This window comes from Cuculus canorus, chromosome 15 (genome assembly GCF_017976375.1).
Source record: "Cuculus canorus isolate bCucCan1 chromosome 15, bCucCan1.pri, whole genome shotgun sequence".
Lineage (NCBI taxonomy): Eukaryota > Metazoa > Chordata > Aves > Cuculiformes > Cuculidae > Cuculus > Cuculus canorus.
Genome location: NC_071415.1, coordinates 18,202,371 through 18,229,663, shown reverse-complemented (window position 1 = coordinate 18,229,663; position 27,293 = coordinate 18,202,371). Strand labels below are relative to the sequence as shown.

General features: G+C 38.0%; 1 protein-coding gene across 10 annotated transcripts in view; it reads left to right on the top strand.

The window, feature by feature from the left end:
* The first annotated feature begins 436 nt into the window (after nucleotides 1-436).
* Nucleotides 437-27,293, top strand: part of CLEC16A (C-type lectin domain containing 16A) — a 99,874-nt gene continuing 73,017 nt past the window's right edge. For 4 of the 10 annotated variants that reach the window (XR_008452375.1, XM_054080225.1, XM_054080226.1 and 1 more), the window contains exons 1-13: nucleotides 438-603; nucleotides 5,010-5,138; nucleotides 5,953-6,086; nucleotides 6,871-7,019; nucleotides 7,710-7,815; nucleotides 9,707-9,830; nucleotides 10,681-10,855; nucleotides 12,366-12,419; nucleotides 13,239-13,352; nucleotides 18,545-18,773; nucleotides 19,937-20,066; nucleotides 22,375-22,475; nucleotides 26,206-26,328. Coding sequence is in view for 5 of the 10 variants with exons in the window: in XM_054080225.1 (XP_053936200.1) it covers nucleotides 524-603; nucleotides 5,010-5,138; nucleotides 5,953-6,086; nucleotides 6,871-7,019; nucleotides 7,710-7,815; nucleotides 9,707-9,830; nucleotides 10,681-10,855; nucleotides 12,366-12,419; nucleotides 13,239-13,352; nucleotides 18,545-18,773; nucleotides 19,937-20,066; nucleotides 22,375-22,475; nucleotides 26,206-26,328 (1,648 nt within the window). In the remaining 5 variants the exon portion in view is untranslated. Of the gene's footprint in view, nucleotides 604-5,009; nucleotides 5,139-5,952; nucleotides 6,087-6,870; nucleotides 7,020-7,709; nucleotides 7,816-9,706; nucleotides 9,831-10,680; nucleotides 10,856-12,365; nucleotides 12,420-13,238; nucleotides 13,353-18,544; nucleotides 18,774-19,936; nucleotides 20,067-22,374; nucleotides 22,476-26,205; nucleotides 26,329-27,293 lie in introns of all 10 variants that reach the window. The other 6 variants (XR_008452372.1, XR_008452371.1, XM_054080223.1 and 3 more) reach the window with 4 other exon arrangements.

Below are 27,293 nucleotides of genomic sequence, written 5' to 3'. Positions count from 1 at the left end.
GCAGTGATGAGGAACTGATATTGGCTTAAAGAAAAGCTATCTGATTAAAGGTTGAGGTTGTGTCACCAAGTCATAGAATGCTTTGGGTTGGAAGGCACCTTCACACGTCATCTGGTCCAACTCCCCTTCTAGACCAGGGACATCTTTAACTAGATCAGGTTGCTCAGAGCCCCACCCAACCTGAGCTTGACTTGTTTCAGGAATAGGCCTCCACCACCTCCCTGGGCAACCTGGGACAGCGTTTCACCACCGTCATTGTAAAAACTCCTTCCCTAATGGCTAAAAGACTCGGCGCGCCTCCCCCTTCTCGATTCCCGCTGGCAGCAGCGAAAGCGTCCCGCGGACCACGCCCCACCCCCGTGGGGGGCGGGGCAGGGAGGGAGCGTGGCTTGGCGGGGCGCGTGCCTGCCGCGGTGCCTGCTGGGAGCTGTTGGGCCGTGCCCCCCAGCGTGCCCCGCGGCCGCGCGTGCGCGTTTCGGCCGCGTTCCCGGCCATGGAGCTCTAAAGCCCCACTGGCGCCAGCATGTTCGGCCGCTCCCGCAGCTGGGTAGGCGGTGGGCACGGGAAAGCCGCCCGCAGCATTCACTCCTTGGACCACCTCAAGTGAGCCGGCGCGGGGAAAAGGAGGGAAGAGCCGGGGGGTGGCCGCGGGTCGCGCTGGGCCGCGGTTTCCCACGGAGCTCGGTGCCGTTCCTGCCGCCTCCTCACATAAGGCGCTCGTGATGTGTTATAGTCTGGGCTGCCATGCGCGGCTATTCGGGTTTTGATCATAGAATAGTTTGTGTTGGAAGGGACCTTAAAGCCCAACCGGTTCCAACCCCCTGCCATAAGCAAGGACACCTCCCACTGGATCAGGCTGCCCAAGGCCCATCCAACCTGGCCTTGAACGTCTCCAGGGACAGGGCAGCCACAGCTTCCCTGGGCAACTTGGGACCGTGCCTCAGCCCCCTCATGGTGAAGAAATTCCTCCTTATGTCTAGTCTAAATCTGCCCCTCTCCAGTTTATACCCATTGACCCTCGCCCTATCACTACAATTCTTTGTAAACGGTTTCTTCCCCATCTCCCTTGTAGTCCTTTCAGGTACTGGAAGGTTGCTATAAGGTCTCCTCTTAGCCTTCTCCAGGCTGAACAAGCCCAATTCTCTCAGCCTGTCCTTGTATAGGAGGTGCCTCAGCTCTCTGATCTTTGTATTCCTCCTTTGGACCCATTCCAACAGCTCCATGTCCTTATGTTGAGTATTCCAGAGCTGGACACAATACTCCAGATGCGGTCTCACGAGAGAGGAATAGAGAGCAGAATCATGTCACAGGCTTGTCCAGTACAGCAGCTTGTGTGAGATGATGAATACGAGAAATGCCACATTCTTCTTGACGGAGAACTTTGCTTCCTGGTAGTGGCTGAGCGAGGAGCCTGGTGCCAGCCTGTAAACAATGCAGAGCTCTTGAGGGGTGTGTGCGGGAGTGCAGTCGTCAGCAGAGCTTCCTGGCAGCCAGGGGGGTGGTTTTGCAGAACCAGGAGATGTCGCTTGCTTGGAGTGCTCTGAAGCTGCAACAGTAAAGGCGTTGAGCTTGAAAATTATAATGTTAGTCTCTGGAGTCTGATATCTTTGCATTGCTGCTGACTGCAGAAGGTGGCATAGTTTTTTTCTAGTTGTGCTGCTGGAGGGTTGGAAGAATGACACAGGGTTAAAACAATTTTTAGATTTTCTGTTCCATTTTCAGGGTTCTGCTGTTGCTAGAAAAATGAGGTCCACTGTTGTACCTTCTCTTCCTGTTGAACAAGAATCATAGAATCATACAATAGATTGGGTTGGAAGGGACCTTGAAGTTCATCCAGTTCCAACCCCCCTGAGATGAGCAGGGACACCTCCCACTAGATCAAGCTGCCCAAGGCCCATCCAACCTGTCCTTCAATGCCTCCAGGGATGGGGTATCCACAGCGTCTCTGGGCAACCTGTGCCAATGCCTCATAACTCTCATGGTGAAGAAATTCCTCCCTATGTGTAGTCTAAATCTGCCCCTCTCCAGTTTATACCCATTGACCCCCATCCTGTCACTACAAGCCTTTGTAAGCAGTCCCTCCTCAGCTTTCTTGTAGCCTCCTTCAGGTATTGAAAGGTCACTATAAGGTCTCCTCTGAGCTTTCTCTTCTCCAGGCTGAACAACGCCAAAGGTTGTTCAGAAAGAAAAGGAGGTTATTAAGAGGGGAAGCATTTTCTAAATGAAATTGTTGTGGATACGTAGCTCATTGAGAAATACATAGCTGTTAGTTTTCAATGATTAGTCACATTACAAGGAGGATGTGAATGGGGCCTGACAAGTAATGAGCAGGATGCACTTATACGATATTTGGATTATTCTGCCCTTGTCCTTGCCTACCTTTGCATGTAAGCCAGCTGTGTTTGTGTAGGAAAGGGTTTCTTACAGCTCTGTCCAGGTGCTGACTGTTCTCTGCTTCTGTGGTTCCTGGCCTTAGGATCTATGACCTATGATTAAAGTACCAAAATGTCTGTCTTATTATCTATCTCAGCATAGTTTAACCTTAGCAGATGCACAGTCAGATCGACTTGAGAGGATAACTATCTTCTTCCCCATCTGTCTGCAAACTTTGACTTTACATTGGAATGGGTGAAAAGGATTTATTTAATTTATCTTATTATTTTAAGTGGTAATATATTAAACTCCACCATTTCTGGAGAGATCTGATATCTCTGGTGTTCCTGCTAAAGTGAAAGGCTTGGTATCTTTGTTTCTAGCTGCAGTTTGTTTTCCCACTGTTGTCATCTCTGAGACATATTTTACATGGATCTGTTTTCACTTTCAGATATATTTCCCATTGTTCCTTCTGTGCTTGGTATTTTAATTGCGTGCTGATTACACAAAAGACCATTAGAGTTGGATGTTAAACATTTTTCATTACTTGGTCAGATGCAGTATCCATAAACATGTACGGTTGAAGAATTGTTTCACCGCTGATTCATATCCTGAAGTACTGTCCGTGCTATACACGGAGTTTCCTGTAGGGCAGCAAGATGTAATTACATATCTACAGGCAGCATGAAGAAGCAAGCATGTTGTGGTTAAGTCTGGGGTCTTCAAATCTGAGTGCTTGGCTTCCTAAACTCGTACGTGTTTTAGTGTATTTTTGTAAATAAGAAGCAGAGAAGGCATTAACGTGCACCTTCTATGTTACCCCTTTTACCAGAAATACATTCAGGATTTTGTCTTGTTAACTTGCTGGCAAAATCTGCTGCCAATTTTGATGGTATCGGATGCTTTGACACTTCCTGTGTGGTGGAGTTTTATTAGTTTTTTGTTTGTTTGCTTAAACCATGTCTTTAGATATATATACAGAGAGAGAGAGAGAGGTGACAGAAATCTCCTCTTTGAGAGTGTAGCATTTGGGAGCACAAACCTAACCCCTTTGTAAACAGCACTTAAAGCCAGGCTTTAAGAATTCATGTGAATATAAACATACTGGGTTAGTGTCATACTTTATTATCATGACATGGTGTGTTGTGTGTCTGGCAAGAGAAATAAGTTTGTGCGTGCTTTCTTATTGATTTTCAAGTAAATGGATAAAGGAATGGCTTGAAAGTGGAGCCTGGGTTTTTTCCAAGTGCATCAGTGTGTTAGCAAATCAAAGAACTATGCAGTAATGTTCATATTAAGTAAATTAATTTGGAGTTAATGTATTCCTGACTACTAAATGTTTCTTGCTTTTTGCATCTGTAATGCTCTGTGTTCCACAGACTCCCAAGGTGAAGCAATAGCATGTAATTCTTCCCACAGCTTCGCATTCCCAGAGTTCTGCTGTTGGAGTAGACTTTATTCCCAAGTTTGTGTAATGTAACTTATCAGTGAGAAATCCACGTTCATAGGTGTGATAATCTGTATGATTTCAAACAAATAGGCTAAAACATACGAAGTAGTGTAGTATTAATTACTCTCTAACTCTCTTAGGAAAAATATTTGCTGTACAGATTGCTGTGGAATGAACTCTCCTGATTTAATTGCCTTCTATCTTCAGCTGATCACTGTTCCATTAATTGTTGCATTGTCAGAGCAGTGATTAAGTTTTTCCTGTCTTTTGATTCACTGTCCTGATGATACAAATAGTGCCATACTGGGTAGGCGTTACAGGGCTTGTGTGCTGTGTGCCTATTTAGAAAGCCATGGGAATTCTCATAGGTGGTCAGACTTATACTGTAACATCTTCATTGTGAGCCATTGCCCTGTCAGGCTCCTTAGATGGAATCTTGAGCTGTAATGCTCAGATTAATTGGAGAGGATTTGCAGGTGCTCTTTGACTTTCTACTTAGTGACTTCTATTACAGTATGGCATGTGACCAGGCAGTTATGACAGTAGGAGATAGCTATGAATCAACTTGTCCTAGAGTGATTTCAGTCTGAGCAGTTTCTGTTCTGGATGGATTTATGAAGGGGTAAAAAAACAGTGTTTCTGTGCTTGAAGGGCCAGAGACTTGACAGTTAAGCTTTGCCAGTATAAATGGTCTTTGAGACAGTCCTGATTATTGACCATCAGATTGATGTGACTCTGTAAAGTGTCTCTGCAGTCAAGAGAAGAGATCTAACTTTTCTAGCACATGCCTCTTCTCAGAATTACCCTTTTCCATATCAGCTACTGCATGCTTACCTGCTGTTTCTGTTCTCCTTTTTCTTGTTTGTTGCTCCTTTGCCTTTAATATACTTCCAAAGAAATTCACTGCGTTGCTGTAAGAAGCACCATGGGACGAGTGTTATGTAATTTCTAGACCCATGTTAACACATGCCTAAGCATTGCTGACTTACCTAGCTAGTTACAGATTTGGTTTTGTCACATGTTCTGTTTAACAATTGCTTTTCTTTCTGCATCTGTATTAAAAGGAAATCTTAGGATTTTCAAGCTGTGCAATGGTTTGAGGTGGTGTGTGTGTCCATGTTAGTGTGACTAGAGTGAAACATGGTGCACATGGTAGCATATCACTTGTAATTATATTTTCTTGTAGGTACATGTATCATGTTTTGACTAAAAATACTACAGTAACAGATCACAACCGCAACCTGCTGGTCGAGACTATTCGTTCTATAACAGAGATACTTATATGGGGAGATCAGAATGACAGCTCAGTGTTTGAGTAAGTAGTTTTAAGCAACTTTGACTCTGATTTTGTTTTTGGAGAATGATTAGACTGGAACAGAGATGTAGTTCAAAAGGTTAACTCTTTCAAGACTGTATTTCATGAATGCAAGTAGGAAGCCATGTCCCGTAGTAGATGGGTAAGCAGGATCATATTCTTGTCATACAAAGAAACAGAATATACTGCTATTGACAAAAATGTGTTTCAATTCCAGAGCCGCTTTCATATACTGCTTTGGTTTGGCTCTCAAATATTTGACATAAATACAAAATCTAACCTATTTTAGGGCCCACATTTACTCAGTACATCTATTAATGTCTTTAATTCGTTGACTTTAATTTATGTAAGATACTACAAATATATATCTTACTCTAGTTATGATACTTAGATTCTTTATTGTTCAGATGTTATTTTAATTCTCATACAATAGTGCGCTAGAAGAGCAAACTTCAAAACAAATAATCACAGTTGCGAATTTGGCTGTATTAATGCTCATGGCATGGCTGTTTGTGCTAAGACATTTCTTCTTTTATGGAGGTAATTATGATTGAGATAAGTAAAGCTACAGTGTTTGGTGTTTTTTAATTACTTATCTAGGCAGTGGTTGCATTTATTTTTACAAGGTGATTTGTTAAATTTTTTTTTTTTGCAGGATATTCTTCTGTTTTACAGATAAAAACTTTGCAAAGTAATGCTTCATAAATGTAAAACATGCTGTTTGTCAAACTTGCTTAGAATTGTCCCTTATCCTAATAAAATTATGTTCCTGTTAAATACAGCAAGTGACTTAATGACACCTATTTTATTTCAGCTTTTTCTTGGAGAAGAATATGTTTGTTTTCTTCTTGAACATCTTGCGTCAGAAGTCTGGTCGTTATGTGTGTGTACAGCTTCTGCAGACCCTGAACATCCTTTTTGAGAACATCAGTCATGAAACATCACTGTGTAAGGGTGCACTTTTAAACTGTTCAAGACTAAGTCATCAAGATTTGATTGAATTCTCTTTCATATAAAATCAGTTTAATCCTAATGCCCCTTCCCAGAAGAACCATGTGAATTCTTAATAATGTTTTTAATTCAACACTACTGAAAATGCTGTCTTGATTTGACTCCAAAATACCTGTCAATGTAAATTTTCAGTAGTATAGAAGTAGTGGTTTGGTACTACTGAAACATTTATTTTGTATATTTAAGGGGTTCTTTAAGTCAGCAAGTCAGTTGTGGTCTGAAATGTTTGCCTTGCTGCTGCAGATTATGTGGTAGAACTCTGTTGTCTCATTTGTCCTGGAACTGTTCTGACATCACGGGGGCTGGCGTTCAGCCACATCTGTTTACTTCAAGGTTTTTAGAAACATCTAAAAAGGACAGAGAATTAATAGTTTGAAGTACTCCACAACTATCGTGAAGAGGAAATCATATACAAGCCTTGGAGTTTATGACTTTGGGAGGAAAAGTGTGTTGCTTTAAATATTATTTATTAGCTGTAAAGCCTACGTAAATTGAGGAGGGTGGAGTGTAGTCTTGGTGTCTTGGTCTTGGGAGAAAAGACCTCTGTAGGGAACGTTTTCCTTATATTACAGCTTGAAGCCATCACTTGGGTTGTTTGGCTAAAAATTGGGATCTGCAAGCATCAGGTAGATTATTGCTATCTGACACTTAAAATACAGCTGGTTAGCATAATGATTTTTATTTCCTTCTGTTAACCTGTGTAATGTCTGTTGTTTTTCAGACTACTTGTTGTCTAATAACTATGTAAATTCTATTATTGTTCACAAATTTGACTTTTCTGATGAGGAGATCATGGCATATTACATATCGTTTTTGAAAACTCTTTCCCTGAAACTGAACAATCATACTGTACATTTCTTTTATAATGAGGTAAGTGAAGAACAAGTTGCAGTATAATGGTAAAAGAAGAGTTTTATTAGAAATTGATAGCCATTTGGCTCATAGTCTGTTTAGTCTCTTGTCTCAACATGTCCTGCATTTATTTTTATAATAGTAGTATCAGTGATTGAGAATTCATTTATGGAGATCTCTGTGGAAAAAAAAAAGACCATAAGGAAGGTCTTTGCCCTCATAATAACTGTAATAAAATAAAAATCTGGAAGTTAGTATTATATTGTACTGTTTCAGTAGTTCTGAGGACCACTTCCCTAAGAATTCAACTTGTTTATGCCTTATTTTCTTGTGTGTTTATAAGCAGGATCTTTTCTGTTGCACCTCTTGGTTCTAAGAGGCTTAGTCAAAGTCTAAAAAGCCTTAGTAATTAAAGGCCAAAGTTGAAATGGATTTTTCCTCGCTCCACTCCACTTTTTGCCAGAAGAGGGCATTAAAGCACTGAATGTGTGCAGAGTTAATTTGGAAAGCTCTGACGCTTAAAGCGGTTTATTTTAATGCAGAGCTACGAATGCAGCTGACTGTGCATTGTAAAAGCATTTCAGTTACTTAAGTAGAAAGTAAAAATATCAGAATAATACACGGAAAACATTTTTCATACAGAATCCTAACAAATATTCTGTACGTGTTTTGGTTAATTCACAAATACATCCTTTCCTCTTGTTACAGCACACGAATGACTTCGCTTTGTACACTGAAGCTATCAAATTTTTTAACCACCCAGAAAGCATGGTCAGGATTGCTGTTAGGACAATAACATTAAATGTCTATAAAGGTATGCTTTTTATATATTAAAAAAGGCATGTGTTAAAAATGCACCTTTTATTGTAGTTTAACTTCCACTTATTTATGTTTAAGGAGTTTTCCTCTTAGTTTTGTGACATTTGAAGAGCTTAGCATGTTCATGTGCTTCAGATGCACATTTTGGTTTTTATGAAACAGAACTCCAAACCTACAATGTGGACTTGTAAATAGTACTGTTTCCTCACAGTTGAAACTCTTAAAAAAACCAAGAGTATCAAGCATATGAAAGAACTTTAGCTTCCCTTCCAGCAGAGATCAGAATGTGGCTGTATTTAATAAACAAACAAACAAACCCCAAACCCAAAGTGCTTTAGGAACATCAAATATTTTTTACTTATGAACTTGAGCTTTATAATGTATGCAGCGGTAACCTTGCTGGCTACGTCGTTTCCTTTTGGATTTGAAGTGCATTAGAATGTGACTGTAGAGCTTCTAGGTGCTGCAGTCACTCCAGTATACAGAAAATGGAGCTAGACCATTCCCAGAGGTGCCTAGTGAAGACCAGGAGGCTGCAGTATCGAATTACTGGACTGGACATTCCAGTAGGACATAAGTATTGAATAACAAGATTCACTGTGAGACTAGTTAAGCACTGCAACAGGTTTCACAGAGAAACTGAGGAATCTGTATTGTTTGAGATCTTTAAAACTCAACAAGGCCCTTTAGCAACCTAGTTGAACTTTTGAAGTTTACACTACTTTGAAAATGGGTTTAGACTAAATAATGTCCCAAGTCACTTCCCACAAAATTTTTCTTGAGTCTGTAAAATCGGTAATAGACTGAAAATGTCACAGCGATCTCTGCAGAAGAAATGGTGTACATTCAGAACTTCTACTTCTGACATCAGTGTGCTGTAATGTAGTGTGTATTATGGGATCTGTTCATGTGAGGCTTCTTAATTTTTAATCCATTTTTAAATTAAAATACATTTTTAATTTGCACAACTTACAGTTAAGGGAAGTAGTGCTTTGACAGTCTTCATCATAGAAGAATACAAGATCTTTTTTAACATGGTGAGAAATCGGCTTTATAAATAACTGAATACCTTGCATAGCAGATAGGTTCTTTATAGTGTTAACTGCAAGGGCCGATGTCTCTTTTACATGTTGGGAAATGGGTACTTGGCATTTGTTTTCTGCTCCACAGAGCTGTAAACCCAAATATGAGCACACAAAGAGCAAGGTACAGACTACATGTAGTATTTATAATATATTTATGTAACTAAATATTTTTATGGTAAGAAATGCACTTGTCTAGAATTTTCATTGAATGTTGTAGTGTAACATTGAATGTTAGAGTTGAAAAAACAGAGCTCAGATTTTCAGGTTTCATACATTTCCGACTGTCTATTTGCATATATCCTGATCTAACACCTACCCTGTATCTTTTAGTTTAGATGCTTTGTGCTTTAGCTTTTAAAACCCTTTTGGAAGATGCCACTATCCCAGTTCCTAATCCTGTTAACTGTTGTCTGTTTCTTTTGCCCTTCCTTCAATGATGATTCCTGTGTTCCTTAATGCAGTGTCATGTAAGTCTAACTAGCTTGACTTTCAGCATTACTGCTTATTCTTACATTTTCTTTTCCTCTTTTAGTAAAGAATGTGCTAAAAAAACTTTTCTGAATTCTGCTAGATTTGTTTGTCTTCAAACCTATGTAAATTTATTAATGTTAGGCTCATTCAAGCCAATTAAGAATTGATGTGTTGCTTTTGTAGATGTCCATTTCATGCATAAGATCATTTTAGATATATACTCATATGAAAAGCTAGCATATAATCAAAAGTCAGAAGATACTTTGTCTTTATTAAAAATCAATTAAAGAAATCGGAAACTAATTTTTCTTTTTAACAATTTCTCTTCAGTGGACAACCAACCTATGCTGCATTACATTAGAGATAAAACTGCTGTCCCTTATTTCTCAAACCTTGTTTGGTTTATTGGAAGCCACGTGATAGAACTGGATAACTGTGTGCAGACTGATGAAGAGTAAGCTTTTACAGATGCCGGGTGGAATGGAAATGCTTTTCTCACATGTTGATACTTTCCTTATTTTGTCTTTAGTAGTCCCATTAAGTTAGGTTCTGAATACATTCCCATGTAGACAGTTCACGCTTTTCATTCTAGCAAAGTGTTTTAGTGCATCTTTGCATTAATAGTGGATAAAGCTGTGTGCACTCTCTGTGTTAATATCCTTGCAAGTAAATCAGTGTTTGGCAATGTGTTTTTTGTTCATCTTTGTTTAATTCTGCTGAATTTAGTAGATATCTCCAAGACACAAAAGTTATTTTGTGCTTCTCGGTCTTACTAAAGTCTTTTCATTGTTCCCTTTCTGTGTACCAGCTCAGTAGAACAGCTTTTTGAAAAGATTCTAAGACAAAATAATAAAAAGAAAAGCGAACTTGATTTAATTTGTGAAATGTCAGACCTGAAATTCCTCCAACTACAAAATAGAAGTATTTTGTTGATTTGGGTTATTTTTGGATTTGCCTTCCCACGCCTGCCTTAGAGTGGACAACTGTTTCTTGCTTTCCTAGAGTAAAGAGATAGATGTTGATTATAACACAGATTTCTTCTTTTAATTTTAGAAACAAAACTATTTTTTATGGTTGGCTTGTGTAAACACGGTGGAAAGCGAAGCTCTGTAAGAAATATTGCTTCTCGTAACTTGATATGTGCATCCTAGAGCACATATAAGCCTGAATACTATTTGCTAGCTGCCTTAGTTGACTTTATTGAAAACATCTTCAGTCTGTGGAAGGAAGGCACTTTAATTCTTTAAGTTTTTCAGACCTTGACAACTGATTATGTGTGAAGCTTGTTTTCTGCTCTTTTTCAGGCACAGAAATAGAGGCAAACTGAGTGACCTGGTAGCAGAACATCTTGATCATTTACATTACCTTAATGATATCCTTATCATTAACTGTGAATTTTTAAATGATGTGCTGACAGACCACCTGCTGAATCGGCTCTTTCTTCCCCTCTATGTGTATTCGTTAGTAAATCAAGATAAGGTAAGCTAATTCCTGCAAACAGTTAAGTCTTAAGGCATTACTTGCTTTCAGCGTGATAACGATGTGTTTGGCAGGTATATGCTGTAGCAGGGCATTCTGTCCATATCCATGTTTGTGTTTGACATGGAACATCTTAAATAAACTGTAGGGGAAGTGCCCTGAGACTGAATTTAAGGGTGGGGTAGATGAAATTTTATTCACAAAGTAGATACAGTTTTGGATGACATGGTAGTTAAATGCTAACAATAGCGAAGACGAGAAGAGCTGCTAATTTAGAACATGGTTTAAATATCTCTGATACTGGGTGATGTGTGATTTCCTTTCCTGATATCCCAGCATATGGACGATTTTTTAATGGTGTAAAAATCCACTCCAGATAGAAAATAAAAACTTTTGGATTTGATACTTCATTCTTCTGCTTGCAGATGAGTTATATTTGAATGTCGTAAAGCTGAATTAATTTTTAAAGCATAGCCTTTATATTTAGTGGAAAGATTTTTAAAACCTGTACAGGTTTCTATATTCACTATCTTAAAAAAACCCTGTTTATTTCTGAATTTTTTTCTTTTTTTCTTTTTTCCTTCCTCTTCCCAATCTTATGTAACGGTGTTTCATCTTAAGATAGGCAATGCTTTGTGAATTTCAGCATAGTTTCAGTAAGGCTAACTCAAGTTTTTTGCAAGTTAATGAATTCAGGATATTGCGTGTACATTGAAGACTGGATAATGGTCAGCTGCTTGTCTTGCCGTTGATAAGGTCATTGAAATAGAGTGAAGACGACTTCCTGACTTTTACTTCCAATTCAGCTCTTTCCATTTCTGCATGTACACACATCTGCTTGTCCTCCTCCTTTCAGGCAAATGTGTCTTATCATGAGGTCAAAGATATTTGCAACCATAAAATTGGGCTGTTCTTATCTACTGAGATAACTGATGAATTTATTTGGTGATGGTTTTTAAAAGTATCACTAATTTATTTTCAGAAACATTTTCATTACTAGTGATATGTAAATTCAGCACTATTGTGCTTAAGTTATGCTTCAAATATATTTGTCCAATGTGATTTACTTGATTTAGAGAAGTGTCTGTCAAGAACATGTTTTTATTATGTGGGTAATGTTTTGTTGTTTCTGAATAGCTAGTTTTTAGAGCAGACTTAATTAATATTAACTGAGAAGTAATTTTTGAAGGAATAGTAGCATAGTGAAAACCAATACTTCTCAGATACTCATTTGTTGAATTTAGGTTACCAGAGTGACTATGAAACACAGTCATCAATAGTGTTTTTTTTAAGCATGTAGAGTAAGGAGTGTGCTTATTCTGAGAGTCTTCATTTGACAATTTCACAAGAAGTGGATGTTAAAAACAGTGATGAGCAGTCTGAACATTTTGTAGCAGAATGTGGAACAATACGCTACTGAAAGTTTAGTTTTAAATAAAACATCAAGCATTGCAAATACTTTAATTTTGTGTAAGTAAATCTGCATTTTTCATAATGTTTTTTTCCATAGGGTGGAGAGCGTCCAAAAATAAGTCTCCAAGTTTCTCTTTATCTTCTTTCTCAAGTAAGTATTTTAAGTATTTTGTCCTGTTTCAGAACATGTTCTGCATTAATGTTATGATATATAAATTACTCTTTTTTCGTCTACTTCGGCAAAGCTATTAAAGACAGTTTGGCAAATGAAGTTTTAAACATACCAGTAATGATTTAAACTAAAAGCAAAGTGAGATCATTTGTGTTTTTATGGACAGACCAAATAGCTTCTTCCTTGAGTTGATATCATTCTTCAGATTATTCTGTAAGAATAAGCAAGAAAAGCACCTTCCGATACAGTTCAGCCTATTGTATGATGTTTACTTGTGAATCACTGCACAGTCATTGTATGCACAAGGCAGAACTTAGTGGAGTCCTGCCAGTTGCTGGTGTACGCGTAGGTTAGTGGATGCTGGGGACCATTATCAGTGTGTGTAGTTTCTCAAAACAACCCAGTTTTCTGGAGCAGTTTTAATTTGCATTCCTTGCTAGAATATCACATAGCTTACATCTCAAAGGTGATAAGCGGAGAGAATTTAAATTTCCCAGAAGGAGGCAAGAGTATGAAGAATTATTAAAACTAGGTAGCTTAAAATGTAGGGAAAGGTCGAACACCTGTAAGATGGGGTTGTGATCTCCTGTGTTTTGAAGCAGACTTCACGAACTACCAGTGTTAACAATTGTTCTTTTCTCTGTGTGTCTATACACACACACACACACGTGTATATTTCACTGTAGATAAGATAACAATTTAACAAGGCCAATGAAGCACGTTCAGTGACTGAAATTGTGAAATGATATGTGTTCTGTAACATATGTCTGATATTTCTTTCCACCTTTCTTTCAATAGGTTTTCCTAATTATACATTATGCCCCATTGGTGAACTCATTGGCTGAGGTCATACTTAATGGGGACCTCTCAGTGTTTTCTTCTAAAGTTGAACAAGATGTTCAGAAAAACTCAGTAAGTGACCAACGAATCTTTTTTTTTTTTTTTTTTAGAGGTAAAGAAAACATTTGAAAAACAAAATCGGGTTTCTGGAAACTGATAAGCTTAGGTGACTGTTTAGGAGAGAAGAGAAGCAATAGGAGATTTCAGCTTTTGTTGTTGGATAGCATAGCAGAAAAATGCTCTGTGCAACTCACAGCATTATGTTCTTGTCAAAGTCACAATATTTTTGTGTGTCCATATGTATTTCAGGTAGTAGTATAAGAATGGGTAGGGGACAAATTACAATCCTTAGTTCCTTCTGTGGGGATCAGGCACTACAAAGACCTCTGTCATTTTGATGGGGTGCTTGAGTAATCCAGTCATCTGTGTTCTGTTATTGTTATCAGCTCTTTAGTAGTAAAATAGAAATGAGTCATCACAAGTTTCCAGTGAAATTATTTCCTTACGCAACTCGCAGTAGAAATGAGAGACTTAGAAAAAATACCCAGCCTTATGGTAAATCCTTTGGATATAGGAGGAAATAAAGATTTTTTTTTTGGTTTGTTTTGTCTGAGTATTCCCAGTGGTTTAGCAGTAAAACTGATCATCTCTGACAGTGTGCATAAGAGAATATAGACCAGCCACAAATAGATACGAGTGCAATCACTTCACTGTTGCGATTGTACCTTCAGATTTAATCCTGTGTAGGTGTTGCTTGATCCTGTTGTTAGTGTTTTTCTAAGTGTGTCATTTGTATGACTTTTTTTTTTCCCTTTTTTTGTGTGTTTCACAGTTTGAAATGCTTGTTTGTTACTTTTTAAAGGCCTGTTTGGGGATGGTAATGTGACCTTTGGTTGAGAGGCTTCTGACTGTAGTTCTGTTCTGTAATGTCTGACTGGTCAGCAAAGAGTTACTGGCTGCGTGTTTAATATATTAGTCAGCGGTAGACAGGTTCTTGCACAGGTTTCTTCACAGCAGTGGCTATAGCTCCAAGTGTTTCAGGGGAGAGAATATACTTCAGCCTTTCCATGATACCAGTCATCTTTCCAAATTTCTTCATACTGTCTAGTGGAAGCTGTGTGGGCTGATCTTAGCCAGTAGCTTTAGGTTCTGGTATTTTGTACTGTTGAACTTGATACTTAGAACCTAATCTTTTTAAGAAAGATCTGCAGAGCTGAATGAATGCTTTAAGATAAAGCAATCTCTTACTTGTGTTAGCAAACGTCTGACCTACTGCTAGATGCGCACTGAATGTCATGTGTGCTACTTGTGGAGAAGCAGCTTTCTTACTAGGAAATTTGTGGTGAGAGGGTGGGGCACCCGTTGTTATAGAAGTGACATTTTCTTTTGCTTTCGTAGTCACTGTACAGAGTTACAAAATATCTGTTGCGCCTTGTGTCCTTGCATGTAGGCTGAGTATATTGGAGGTTTCCTCTAAACTTCTGTTCTTACGTTTGTAGTATGGTTTAGGTTGCCACTTCTTACTGGTCATAAAGATGTGTCCTCATGGTATGTAAACTGGGATTTCTGTCATACCTGAACAGGTAGTAAATAGGAAAGGTATTGGCTTTCTAGGACAGATGTTTAGCAAAACTGCTAGAGGTGGAGCTTTGTTACAGGAGGAGCAGACTGGTGGGGCTTCTGTTGGATGAAGAAAAAACTTCTGCAGGACAACCTTCAGTTCTTAATAAATTCTTCAATGAAACCTTGGAGGGGAAAATCTGTACTGTCAAAGCCTACTGGCAGCATTTGGTTGTTTGGAGAAAGAGCAGGGAGTAATCTTCAGCAGGAAAGCTCCATGCCCTGCTCCTGGTGAGGGGAGCTATCAAGCGAACTGCTCTCAGCTGGTGGGTGAACAACTACTGCATATATCGCATAGTGTTTTCTACTGAAGTGTAACTCGATACAATGAGGCTGAGGTTTGCTGTGGACACAGAGGCACAGGTAGCTTAAGTAATGGTGAGGCGGTGTTTTGTTGCTCTGTGACTTCCCGGAGCAGAAGGTTGATTTTTGAGCCTTTTTAGCTGTTTCAGGGGCTAGTCTTTGCAAAGTTGTTATTGTAGTATGTTCTGTTGCAAAGAAATTATGAAGTTCTGTTGAATAGTGGAAGCTGTTTTGGAAGCTACTTTAGAATTGCTTGTTCTAGAGTTAGTAAAGTGATGAGCAAGTTATTTGATTTGCTTCTTGACTGAGCTTGTAATTGTGTTTGTTCTGAAGTTAGACCCAAATTTATCCTTTTCTTACTTCCTTTCTCTTATAATTTCCCATGGGAATCATTGGTACTCTCCAAAGCTGCTTGTTTTGGGGATATCTCTGTGTGTTTTGTGTGAGCCCCAATTATGTCTAAACCCCCATTCTGCACCTAGCATCACTTGTAACTGAGATGTCTCGATACCTTTAAATTGAAGTGTAACTGTCAGTTTCTAACTGCCATGGAGTTTCTAAAATCTGAAGTAAGTAGAACCTCATGTCTATATTCATTTTCCTAATAAGGTGAATTAAAATGGAATGACATGTAGAGAGACTGGTCCAATATCACCAGAAGCAGTGTCACATGTCCTTGTGACAGGAGACTGAGTGAGTAAAGAACACTTACAAAAAATAAAAATGGAGAAGAGTTGCAGTTGCTGTGTAAAATGAACATTTCCAGAGTTATTTAGAGCAAAAGAACAATGTTAGTTGTCACAACAGGATTGAATGGCACTTTTTTTACTGGAAATCAATTTGTGGAAAAAATCACCAACATCTAACTGCTAACAACCTGTGAACTGGAAATAAACTACCGTGGAGATCGGTTGAATATCACAGGGCAGTAATGATCGCCCAGCCTCCACTGAGCAGGTTTTCTATCTCAGAGTAGAGCAAACTAAGATACGCTTTTCTTTCCTTACTTTTTCCTGGTGGCATTAGAAGAAATACTCTTCATTCATGACAAGAGTTGAATATGCATAGCTAGCAGAACGTATTTAAACTTGCTGGCAGTCATCACTAAGGTTTACCTTGCTTCCTGTGAGATCTATTTTCCTGCATAATTCGGATGTGTACCAGTTCTACCTATATTTCAAGTTTCTTGTTTAACCTACTTTTTCCTCCTGTAAAAGTTGTTACTGGCACTGCCTTTTTCAGCACACATTGCACAAGATAAACTATATTGAAAATGTGGATGAAGGACCTTGTAAAAAGTATAAAATGGCAGTATCTCAAACTGTGATTAATCAACTTAGATGAGCCGTAAATGCGATAAATTAATTTTGTCTGATTTTAGAATGTTTTACATATGTAGCCTTGTTATGTTTAGCAGAACACAATATATATCTTGATTTATTTTTTCTCAGCATTCTTTCTTGACATAGACTAGACCATGATTCAGTGCTTAAGAGCACATTACTGGCTACTGGTCTCTTCTGTTGTTTTTCTGACATGGCTGAAAGCATATTAGAAATGCAGGGATATTAAGCACATCCGTTCTTCATGAAGAAAGTAGCTACGGGATTCTAGGAAGCAATTGTAAGAAGCAAATGCAGGAAGGGGAAAATGCATTACGCAACTTGCATGTTACTTTTTTCCCAAAGAATAAGACTTGGTTTTCTTATGACTCTTCTGACCAGACACCATCAATGGAAGGTGATCTTGTTGTAACTCTGGTTCTTTTATAACCTTCCTATGTTGCAGTTTGATCAGACTAAAAATATATCAGAGAGGTTACTGGAGGACATAAGTGTGATAATTTCACGTTGTGGGGGTTTTTGGTGTTGTGAAAGATTCCTCCTACTGTATAGTTTGTTTCAGTGCCAAGGGTACAGTGACTTCTGCAAGATTTCTATGAAACCTTTTTAAAAAGTCCGAAGATTCAGGGAAGCATTTTGGCCTTTAACTCGTAGAAGGCTTCTTCCCAGATCTTTTCATAATCTCTTGTTTTTCATGTGTAGGTCTTCCTTATTAACTGAAAAGAGGGATTTTCCCAAACTTTTTCTGAGGTCTCTTTGAGCTTTTCATTCTTTTACTTCAGTCGCCTCAGGCAAGGAATAGAATCACTTTTGTAAAACTCTAGTCTTACTTCTTTTCTCTTGCTCACCCTTAAACATTTAATGCTTTAGACAGCATCAGCTTAATGTGCTTGAAATATTGAGGTCTGAAAGGTAACAAATTTTCTGTAGCAGTCTTGTTCAGCATAAACCCGTGCTGGGAGAAAGCCCCCAAACCATGTGTTTCGTATCTCAGAGAGATCGGTTTGGCTGATCAATGTTTATAGCTTTGTGTGAGAGTGAGTGTGCACTCTGGTAATCCAGCTGGCAGGCCTAACAAGTGAGAAGGAAGCTCAAAGTATCACAGCTCAGAAACAATCTGCGAAATTGTAGGAACCCAAGTTTTGTTAGTCCTGCAAGTCACAGAACTTCTTGTAGTGTCTTGTGTCTTCTCTGTTATGATACATTGTTCACTGTTGTTAGGATGGCACAAACTCTTAGAAATGCTTATGGGAGCAATTTGTCATCTAAGGTTATTTCTTTTTAATAACCAGGAAAATTGGATATTGATGATTACTATTTGCCTTCCTGTCCAAAAGAAGTTTTTTGACTTGAAAGGTAGACTTCTGATATCTTTGAGTAGAACACAAGTATGATAGAGTCTAACACATGAAGCAGTGTTGGTTTTCTGGATGTCGTAAGTCAATGTGAGGAGGCCCCAAAAAGGCTGATGTCAGTGCCACTTGTTTCTGCTTGATACCAAGACTAGTGTACTCTTGGGGGAAGCTTGAGATTCAAAAAAGCTGGCAGCACAGAGCATTGGGTTTTGTCCTTGCTACTGCCAAACACATTTAAAGAGTGTATTTGACACTACTGTCAACACACACTTTGGATGTTGCTGCCTTTATCCTTTCTGCAAAGTGTCTTAGTTTTGTATGTACAAGCTGTCTCATCTGTTAAGTTCAAAGAAGGGGAAAAAAATTAATAAACTTCTGTTGGTGAAATAGGTATCTTCTTGTCTCAAGATGGCTTACCACTTAAAAATCTCAAATCCATTTTAAAATACAAGGAAGCAGGCCTCAAGTTGTATCAAATCATCAGTAGAACAATAATCTCCAAAGTAACATATCCTAAAGATCGATCATTTAAAAATTATGCTGTCACATTGTAAAAACCCTCTTTTATATGAACTGAAGCTTCTTTATCAGTTGGTGTTAAAATGTCTTGCTGTAACTCAGTGAAAACTCTTCAAATTTACAGGCAAGGTCAAGTATTAGATGTTTTATAAAACCAACGGAAACACTTGAGAGGTCTCTTGAGATCAACAAACAGAAGGGAAAGAAGAGGGTGCAGAAAAGACCCAACTATAAAAATGTTGGTGAAGAAGATGAAGAGGAGAGAGGGTCTGAGGATAACCAAGATGACCTAGAGAAAACTAAAGCTACAGAAGCAAGTTCAAAGGGCATCAGAACAAGCAGTGAAAGTGAAGGTGAGTATACCAGCAAATAAAAATGATGTTTACAGTTGTATACTTCTATTTACTGTATGGAGCTAGTTGTGATCTCTTACATGACTTGTTCTCTTGTTGCACTAAATAGATGTGGGACTGTTACATTTGTTTCAGTCTTTGGCTGTATTTTTTTTCTGTTGTTAAATCATTCTGTCACAACATGTACTTCTGGTTTGATTAAAAACTATGAAAATGTTTTCATACCTTTCTGTAGGCTTTGGCCCTTATCACAGGGGCACCTTAGGTGTATGTGATTATGGGGCACCTTATAAGCAGACTTAACTTTAACTTTTCCTTCAGCATATCATAACTGTTTATTTTACTAGTTAGTAACTAGTACAAGGATGAACATCAGAAACTGGTCTTTACTTTAGACATAAATTGATAAAAATGTGGTGGAATTGCATGCAAGCAACTGAAAACAAGACCTGTGTGCTTTGACAGCCATCTCTAAATATAGTTTCATTTTTATTTAGGTGAACATTCTGTTTGAGAAAGCTTTCCCTAAATGGTGTCACATAACTGATGGTGTAGTGTCTACCATGATTTGAAGAAAATATGACATGATCTGCTATCTAAACTGTACTACTTTAGTAGTCATCTTTGTCATCCAAATTCTTAAGCAAGACCTAGATTTGACCCTAATACTAATACTTAAACTTAAGAGGTATGAAGCACTGGGGACCAGGTATCCTGTTTGCTTTGTAGAAACCTATTTACATCCTCTATGAAACTTTTTGCCCACTCATGCCCCAGTCTCAACAGCATTTTCACAAAGAGATTTTTAGTTTTCTAGAAAGAGGTTATATTTTTTTTTTCTTCTGTGGTTTGGAGAGTCAGGGAGATTACTGTTTCTTGGGGTATTTTTTTTGCCAAAAGAGTCTGTGTATTTTCTTTAGCTATATTACATATATGTATACTTTTCTTATAGCAGTTACATTCCTTAAAGAAATGTAAGCAAAGTTCTTTATAGGAAAGAAAATTTGCCTGCATCTAGTCATTCATTAAGCTTTCAGAAATTGTTATACCTCTTATATGAAGTTGTCAGTCACTTTTAATGCAAAACAGAAAATACAAAAGAGCTTGCAATAACTGTTCGTTAAGACCATGATTTTTTTTTTTGTTTTTAATTTTTCTTTTAGAAATAGAGATGGTAATCATGGAGAGGTGCAAAATGTCAGAATTGTCTATCTCTACTGTGACAGAACAGAATACAACAGATGAAGAAAAGAGTGCAGCTGCATCTGGGAGTGAGATAACGAGCTGGAACAGGTATAAAGGAACTGTAGTATATGTTGCTGGATTGCTTCTTTGCCCTCCCATTAACTCTCTCGCTTCTCTTAAGGAGTGTTTCCAATCTGCTTCAAATTAAATTTGCAGGAGTTCTTGTGGATCACATGTAAGTGAGACAACGGCAAAATTGTGTATGGCCTCTTTACTGATCAGTTTCAGAAATGGTCCTGTGCCTTTGTTAAGTTTGTGCTTTCCTTTATGGCAGTTGTGATGTCTTAAGTTGGTAGTTAAATTACAGAATATTAATACAATAAAATCAGAATGGAAATGTTTTCATTCCAGAATTCTCTAAACCTCTAAATTAAAACAAGTTTTCTGAGTTTAATTTGTGGTTACGTCTGTCAAGTTTGAGTACACTGTAGGGGAACAAACAACAAAAGTTATTTAGTTCAGGTCTCAATTTTGCAGAATGTTAGTAGTTAATTAATAAACCCTACTAACCTATGTACAGTTTCTAAGGTCCATTAGTATATCTTAGGCTTATTGAAAACGTCTGTTGGAAATGCAGTTTTTAAGTGTTCCTGGAAGCAGAAATTGCCTTGGCTTGAAAATTTAAACTTAGATAGATTACATACCCATAAAACACTTTCTCGGAAGGAATTTTGCGTTCTTGTTATTGGAATGCTGAAGAAAAGAGAAACAGAACATGCAATCTCTGACACAAAAGTAATTGCAAATACGTCCCTTGGGGAAATGCACATGTTCAATAGCATTTTAAATTTATTTTTAATTAGGGAAATTTATTTTAAATTTGGGAAATGCTGCCTGCTATTCCCAGAAGTTCATTCTGTCTCCGTTATAGCTTTGATATAGCTTAGATTGCATTCATTAATAGAGATAACACTTAATTTCATTGTAAAAGTGGAATTGAACCTTGACTTGAACTGGCTTTAAATACGTTGTTCTAGATTATTGCTACTTTGACTAAAATATGTTCCAAACGACTTTTAGAAAGAAATTGGCAATGACTACATTGAATACTAAAGCAACTAGGATGCTCCAGTCTTGAAAAGGCTTGTTTTAAATTAACTTCCTTTTATGATATGCTACACAGCAAAGGTTCTTTTTTATCAGCATGGCATACGGGAGTCAAATTAAGAAAGTTCTGCTACTGTTTCTCTTAGTACTGAGTACTGGCTTCTCTCATTCAGGCAGATCTTTATGCAGCTCCTTGGTTTTCCGACCTTTAGACAAATGGGATGTTTTTGTCTATTCCATACTCTCTTGACTGTTTTCAGCCATATCTCCAATTCACTTATTCCGAGGCAGTTTTTCCCAGCCTGGCCTTCTCATCCTGTGTGTTGAGCTCTGGACACCTGTTGTTTTTAGTAATGTTTATTGTAATGTGCTTGGTACCAGCTTCATGCTTTGTCTTAGTCCCAATTAAACTTTCACATACTTGGTGTCTCTACACAGTCTTGGTGTATTTTCAGTATTGTGAATTCTTCAGGCTATTTTTGCTTTAATGGTTATGTTCTTTTGAGATCTACAGTAGGAACATTTTGGGAAATTTGGCTGAGGTACATTCAGCAATGTTGAACTTCGGCAAAGAGGGATCATAACTCAGTGGCATTTAAGTCTGTCCTAGAGGGTGCTTGTAACCCAGCTTCAGAAACGCATGAGTTTGTGGTGGATGCTTCTTGTCTGCTAGGTTTGAAGAGAGGAAAATATATTTGGGTTTGTGACTTTTTTATTTTATGGTTTCATTTGGATGTAATTTAGGTAATGTAAAGGTTTTTTTTTTATTTCATTGTTAAAAAATACTTTGAGAGGTAGGAATTATTTCTTTTCAGTCATGGTCGAAACTCTCTTCCGGTAACTCTGATGCTTCTCTAATTTGTTGTGACGTGGGGTTTTTTTGTCTGTCTGGGCCACATAAATTTAATTTCTGCTTGTGCTCTGAACAGACTGGATGCAAGCCAGTGACAGCAGCTCCTTGAATTTACTTATTTGTACATTTAAAAGAAGCCATAGAGTGCTTCTGCATACATGCTAACTGTGCTACAAACAACCCAGTAAATGTGTGAACAGCTGATTCATGGGGAAAGTATTATGTAATGAATCCCATTAAAACAGCATGATTAATGTCAGACTGTATTGGTAAATACAGGGCATGGCTGTAATCTGAGTACTCCTAAGAGATTAAGTTTTGTTTAATGTCTGAAAAGGTACGTCACTGTAAACTTGCCGCTTTCCTTTAGCTGCATATAGAACAAGATAGCTACTCACTTTTCTGTAGATATGATCTTTTTCTTCTTAACCATTTTGAAATTACTGCTTTCCACAGGCCTTTTCTTGATATGGTCTACAATGCACTGGACTGTGCTGAAGATGACTACTATGCCCTCTTTGTGCTCTGTCTTTTATATGCAATGTCACACAACAAAGGTAAGTAGCTTTTGATTTTCCAGAAAAAAATGAGACACGTGGTTTTAGACAGGCACGATCTGCGTGTAATTTCTGTTTATGCATGCTTTAAGGGGTGAGAAATTCTTCATGTGGGGGAAGCAGAAATAAGTATACTATAAGTAAAAACAGTCACTAAGGATCACCTTTTTAAGAACTATTTGGTTTTTGTGAACGTCAGATAACTTTAATTCCGTAGGTTTCTTGGAATTCGAGTAGGATTACTGTATTTCATTTTTAATCTCTTTATTTCAGTTGAAGCCCGCTGTGTTCAATCTACATCTATTTATGGAATCCAGTTCTTTACCACTTTGCATGTGCTGTGATTTCTACATGTAAGCCAAGTATAAAATGTAGTAAAACTTGACCGCCTATCTTAAAATTAAATCGTTGTATGCTTTAAACATATAGATGATGCACAAGACCTGGGAACCGGATGTGATTATGGAGGTGATATATTGCCTATTCCTATCCAGCTTTGACAGTCCTGCAGTAATTATTTTCATACTGTTTAATTCCTCAGCAGCCTTCTCATCCATTTTGTTCTCATCCATTAATTGAAATGTTGTTTAAGTTGTTAGTGTTCTATGCCATAATGCATTTTGCAAGTCTCTCAAGGAGCCTGTACAACTTTATGAGCTAGCAAACTATCTTAAGTGTGTGCTTTGTTGTAATTGAGACAGCAGGAGAGTATGTAACCATTTGTAAGGGATGACTGTGGTTAGTATTTTTGCTGTTTATCTTTGTGTGCATTTTAAATAGAGTCCTCATGGAGCAATAGTGTAAACATCTCATGCATGTGAATAATCATGTGTTTCACGAATTGAGAGCTGAATTTAAGTTATTTTCTGCTTATGAGGATAGTTTCTATAACCTATGAGTAATTTAAATGAATCAGCTGCTAGAGTTAACTGAGTGAAAGAGCATCAGGTGTGATGGTGCGCTTAAAAGTAAGGGTTCTGTTCTAACTTCAGGGTACCTCTAATGGGCGAGCTGCGTGGAGATGAGAGTCTCAAGGGAACTAATTGAGCTGAGCCCATCCTGTTTACCTACATCCTCTTGATGGCTTCATCTTTTTTCCAGGGGTGAAGGAATGGTTCTCTGAGATTACAGTTTGCAGACAATTTCAGGGCTTTGAGTCTCTTATGACAAGACACAATAGTGCAGCTAATCATCAAAGATGATCACCACAGCCTTGCCATGCTCTAGTCCTCTCTGACATGCATCTCTGATTTCCCAGCCCCTCCCTGCAAACAGTATGCTTCTTCCAGAAAATATCTTTCCCTGAGGGACTTCTGAGCATCGCTGTGATAGAAAACCCTAATGTCCCCTTCTCTTAAAATTCAGTAGTCGAAGCTTTGAACAGCCAAAATCATTAGTTGTAATTGTTGCAGCTTCAGAAAGTCCCCTGAAGTCTTTCAATGTCGTTGTATATGAGTAAGCCTGCACTCTACAGTTGTATTTCTTTCTTAAGAATTTTTCTATTTAAGACCATAGTAATTCAGCCCACTGTATTTGCTTTCAGTGTAATAATATCCTCTTCTCATAAAAAAATCTGTTATTCTCTCTTGTTTCGAAGATGATTTGCTTGCATCTACAGTATTGCTGTGGACAGTGAAGAATGCAGCAGATGCAGCCTCTTGCTGCTAAGTTTCTGCAATCTTTGTGCTGTTTATTTTTCACCCAGTATCCAGGGTTAGCAAGAGAAATACAACAGGCAGTGAAATACCTACCTTGTAAGAGACTAAATGTTTCATGGCCCTAAAGCTGCAGATACTGTCTACTTTCTCAAGGAATGGGTTGATGATCCTTTTCTTTTACAAAAGGGCATGAAAGGGCCAAGTTGTTTCTCCATTTTCAGGAAGTAATAAATCTCTAGGAGTTGTGTGTCTAGAATCTGGTTATGTATTTACTGTCTATCTGATAGAGGTGGTGAATGCTGTAGTGAGTGCTTGAATAAGTTCATACGAACAGGTAAGGGATTGAAAATTTAGGATGATTTCTTGTGGCTGATTGCAACACAAGCTTGTCCTCACTACACCACAGGAAAATGAGTTTCAATTTTCTGTTTCAGTATATTAGCTGTTTCAGATATGTTTCCGATTCTCTGGGTGGTCAGTTTGAATCTCGCCTTTCCCTCCCATCCTACTCATTCTGGCACTGTGGAGAAGGCTACAGTAGAAGACAAAAAAAAAAAGAAATCTGACTTGCCCTGGCTTAACCCAGAACTTTGGTTTCAGGCCTTGCTTCTACAGGAACGACCTTCTCAGTCTCTGTCACTATATGTAGACACCTCGTTGAGGCTTTTGATTGTGACTCCTTCCATTTGGATACAGAGTCTGCATTCTACACTGTGTTCATGAATGAGTTTAAAACAAAATGTGCTTGTTTTTCACCAGCAAGAAATATATGTGTGAACAGGAAGACAGAATCTCAAGAGGTACATGATGCAGCTAGATGTATTTGTTGTAAATTGTATCTGAGAGATCTTTAATCCCAGAGGAGCTCTTTATATTTGTTGCTAGAGCATGGACTGTATCTCAGTACTGCAGAACTCTGCATATTTGGCAGGCAGACAACCAAATGCTGAATATGAACTCTTTCACTATAATTTCAATTTGTTGAACACCTGCCTGATCCTACTTCATTTCCTTAGTTTTCTTAGTTGTCTTAATGGTTTTGTGCTGGTTAACAACAATGTCCTTCTCCAAGAGCTTAATCTGCATATAGCTATTCTCTAAGAAACATTACTCATAAACAGCTTTCTTTTCCAGAAGTAGTTCTTTACTAAACCATTAGATTGTTGTGAAGTAATACTCTGATTGCCCTGGTTACTTAAATGCTTTCTTCCTCCTTCCACCCTTTCTTCAGTCTCATTGTGACAGAGCGTGTGTATCACTGTCATTGATCTTCAAACAGACATTTATTAATTTTTCCAAATACGTATGATTTGTGAAGAAATAGATATCACAGATGGCACTGTTAACGTAGACTTAACTATAGGTTCAGGCTGAAGAATCTATAAATCCCACTAGTAATCTTTTGGTTTATGAGGTTATTACCGTTCTTTAGAACAATGACAGGGAGGTCCTCAGCAGTCAGTAACTGTGTCTTGTTCTAAGAGGTCTTACAGTAACCTGTCTATTCTGAGAAATAACTTTGCTGGTTTAGATGAATAGGTTGAAAACAGACAGATGTAGTTTCCTTTAGACAAGAAGTCTGTAAGAATCTCGTTTTTGTTGGGGGGAGTCCTAAATAAGAGGCTGCTAGCTACAAAATAAAATTCCTATTTTTAAAAAACATGTGTAGTGATCCCTTACTACCAATGCAGAATTTAAAACCAGGCTTATGTCTTTTCCCGGTTAGCCTTTATGCTCTTCACATGCATGGCTCAATTTTGGTTTGATTTAAATGCAAGCAAAGTCTGAGAATTCCAGGTGCAGCAAAATTATTTGGATGTCACCAGCCACTTCGGGATTTGAGTGTCTTCACCCAGGAGACTCCATTATGGGCTGAGATTTTTCAGTGATACATAAATGTGTTTAGTCTTTCTCACGTTCCTCCTTTTCCTTGGGATAGAAATTCAAAACTTACCCAGTTTCGTGTTGCTAATGATACTCTTCCAAGAAAATTGCTATGGTCTATTAAATACTTACCTCAAGGCATACTCATGTTTTCTAATTTACCTTTCTTCCTTCATCCCCCGCAAAAGGAATTGACCCAGTCAAGCTGGAGAGAATTCAACTTCCAGCTCAACATGCTGAAGAGAGAAATTCATATAATCATGTACTTGCAGAGGGGCTCATCAGAATAATGAATTATGCTGCACAACCAGGTATCTCATTTCCAGTATTTGTTTTCTTGCTAAGATTAAAGAAACCTGCTACCTAGCCTCTTTTCTTTGAGGGGAAAGTGTCTGCTTAGCGTGCTCTTTGAACAGTAAGTAGATATGGTCTGTGAAAGACAACTATCAGGTTTTCTTTGGTGGTTGAGGAACCAGAAACTCTGTATTTCCACTGAACAGTTTTTTTTGTACTCGGAACTATACAAGGATCTGTATTCCTATTTTCTGTGTTTTTAATAAACACAAATGTTAAGATGTATAGTATTTTGGCATAATGTGGAAATTCATCCTGAAAATATCATCTGTGGCACCTTTGCTTGTAAAAGTAATTCCAGTGGAGAAGTAGTCTTAAGCGATGTGATACCCTTTGCTTATAGCAGTGTGGCACCTTTGCTTGTAAAAGTAATTCCAGTGGAGAAGTAGTCTTAAGCGATGTGATACCCTTTGCTTATAGCAGTCCTTTGTCTCTAGAGGTAATAGCAAATTTTCCCATGATTTTTTTGTAATCGCAGATTGTATTAGAGTTGGAGTCAAAAGCTACCATCTCTGTCTCTTGGGTACACTGTCTTCGTATTGATCACTGAGCTCTGACTGTGCATTACTAATATATTTTTTTTTCATCCTTCTGAAATTATTAGCTTAAAATCTCAGTGGATTCTTTCATTCTGAATTCTCCAGATTCTCACTCCCGGGCTGTATCACCATCCTTTGGACTTTTTTAACAGAAAGCTATGCATTTTTAGCATGCTATATACAAAACTTGGTTTCATCTTGTAAGTTTATCCATGCTAAATATCTGTGATCCTTTTGTAATCTTGGTGTGATTCAGCCTGTGCCCTAGATGGATAAAGGCATTGGTTTTGGCTTCTTTTCTAGTAGTGTTAATCTTTATTGCTGTCCTATTACATGCTTCTGCTTTAAGTTTTCTTCTGCTTTAAATTACTCTTCCAGTTGGG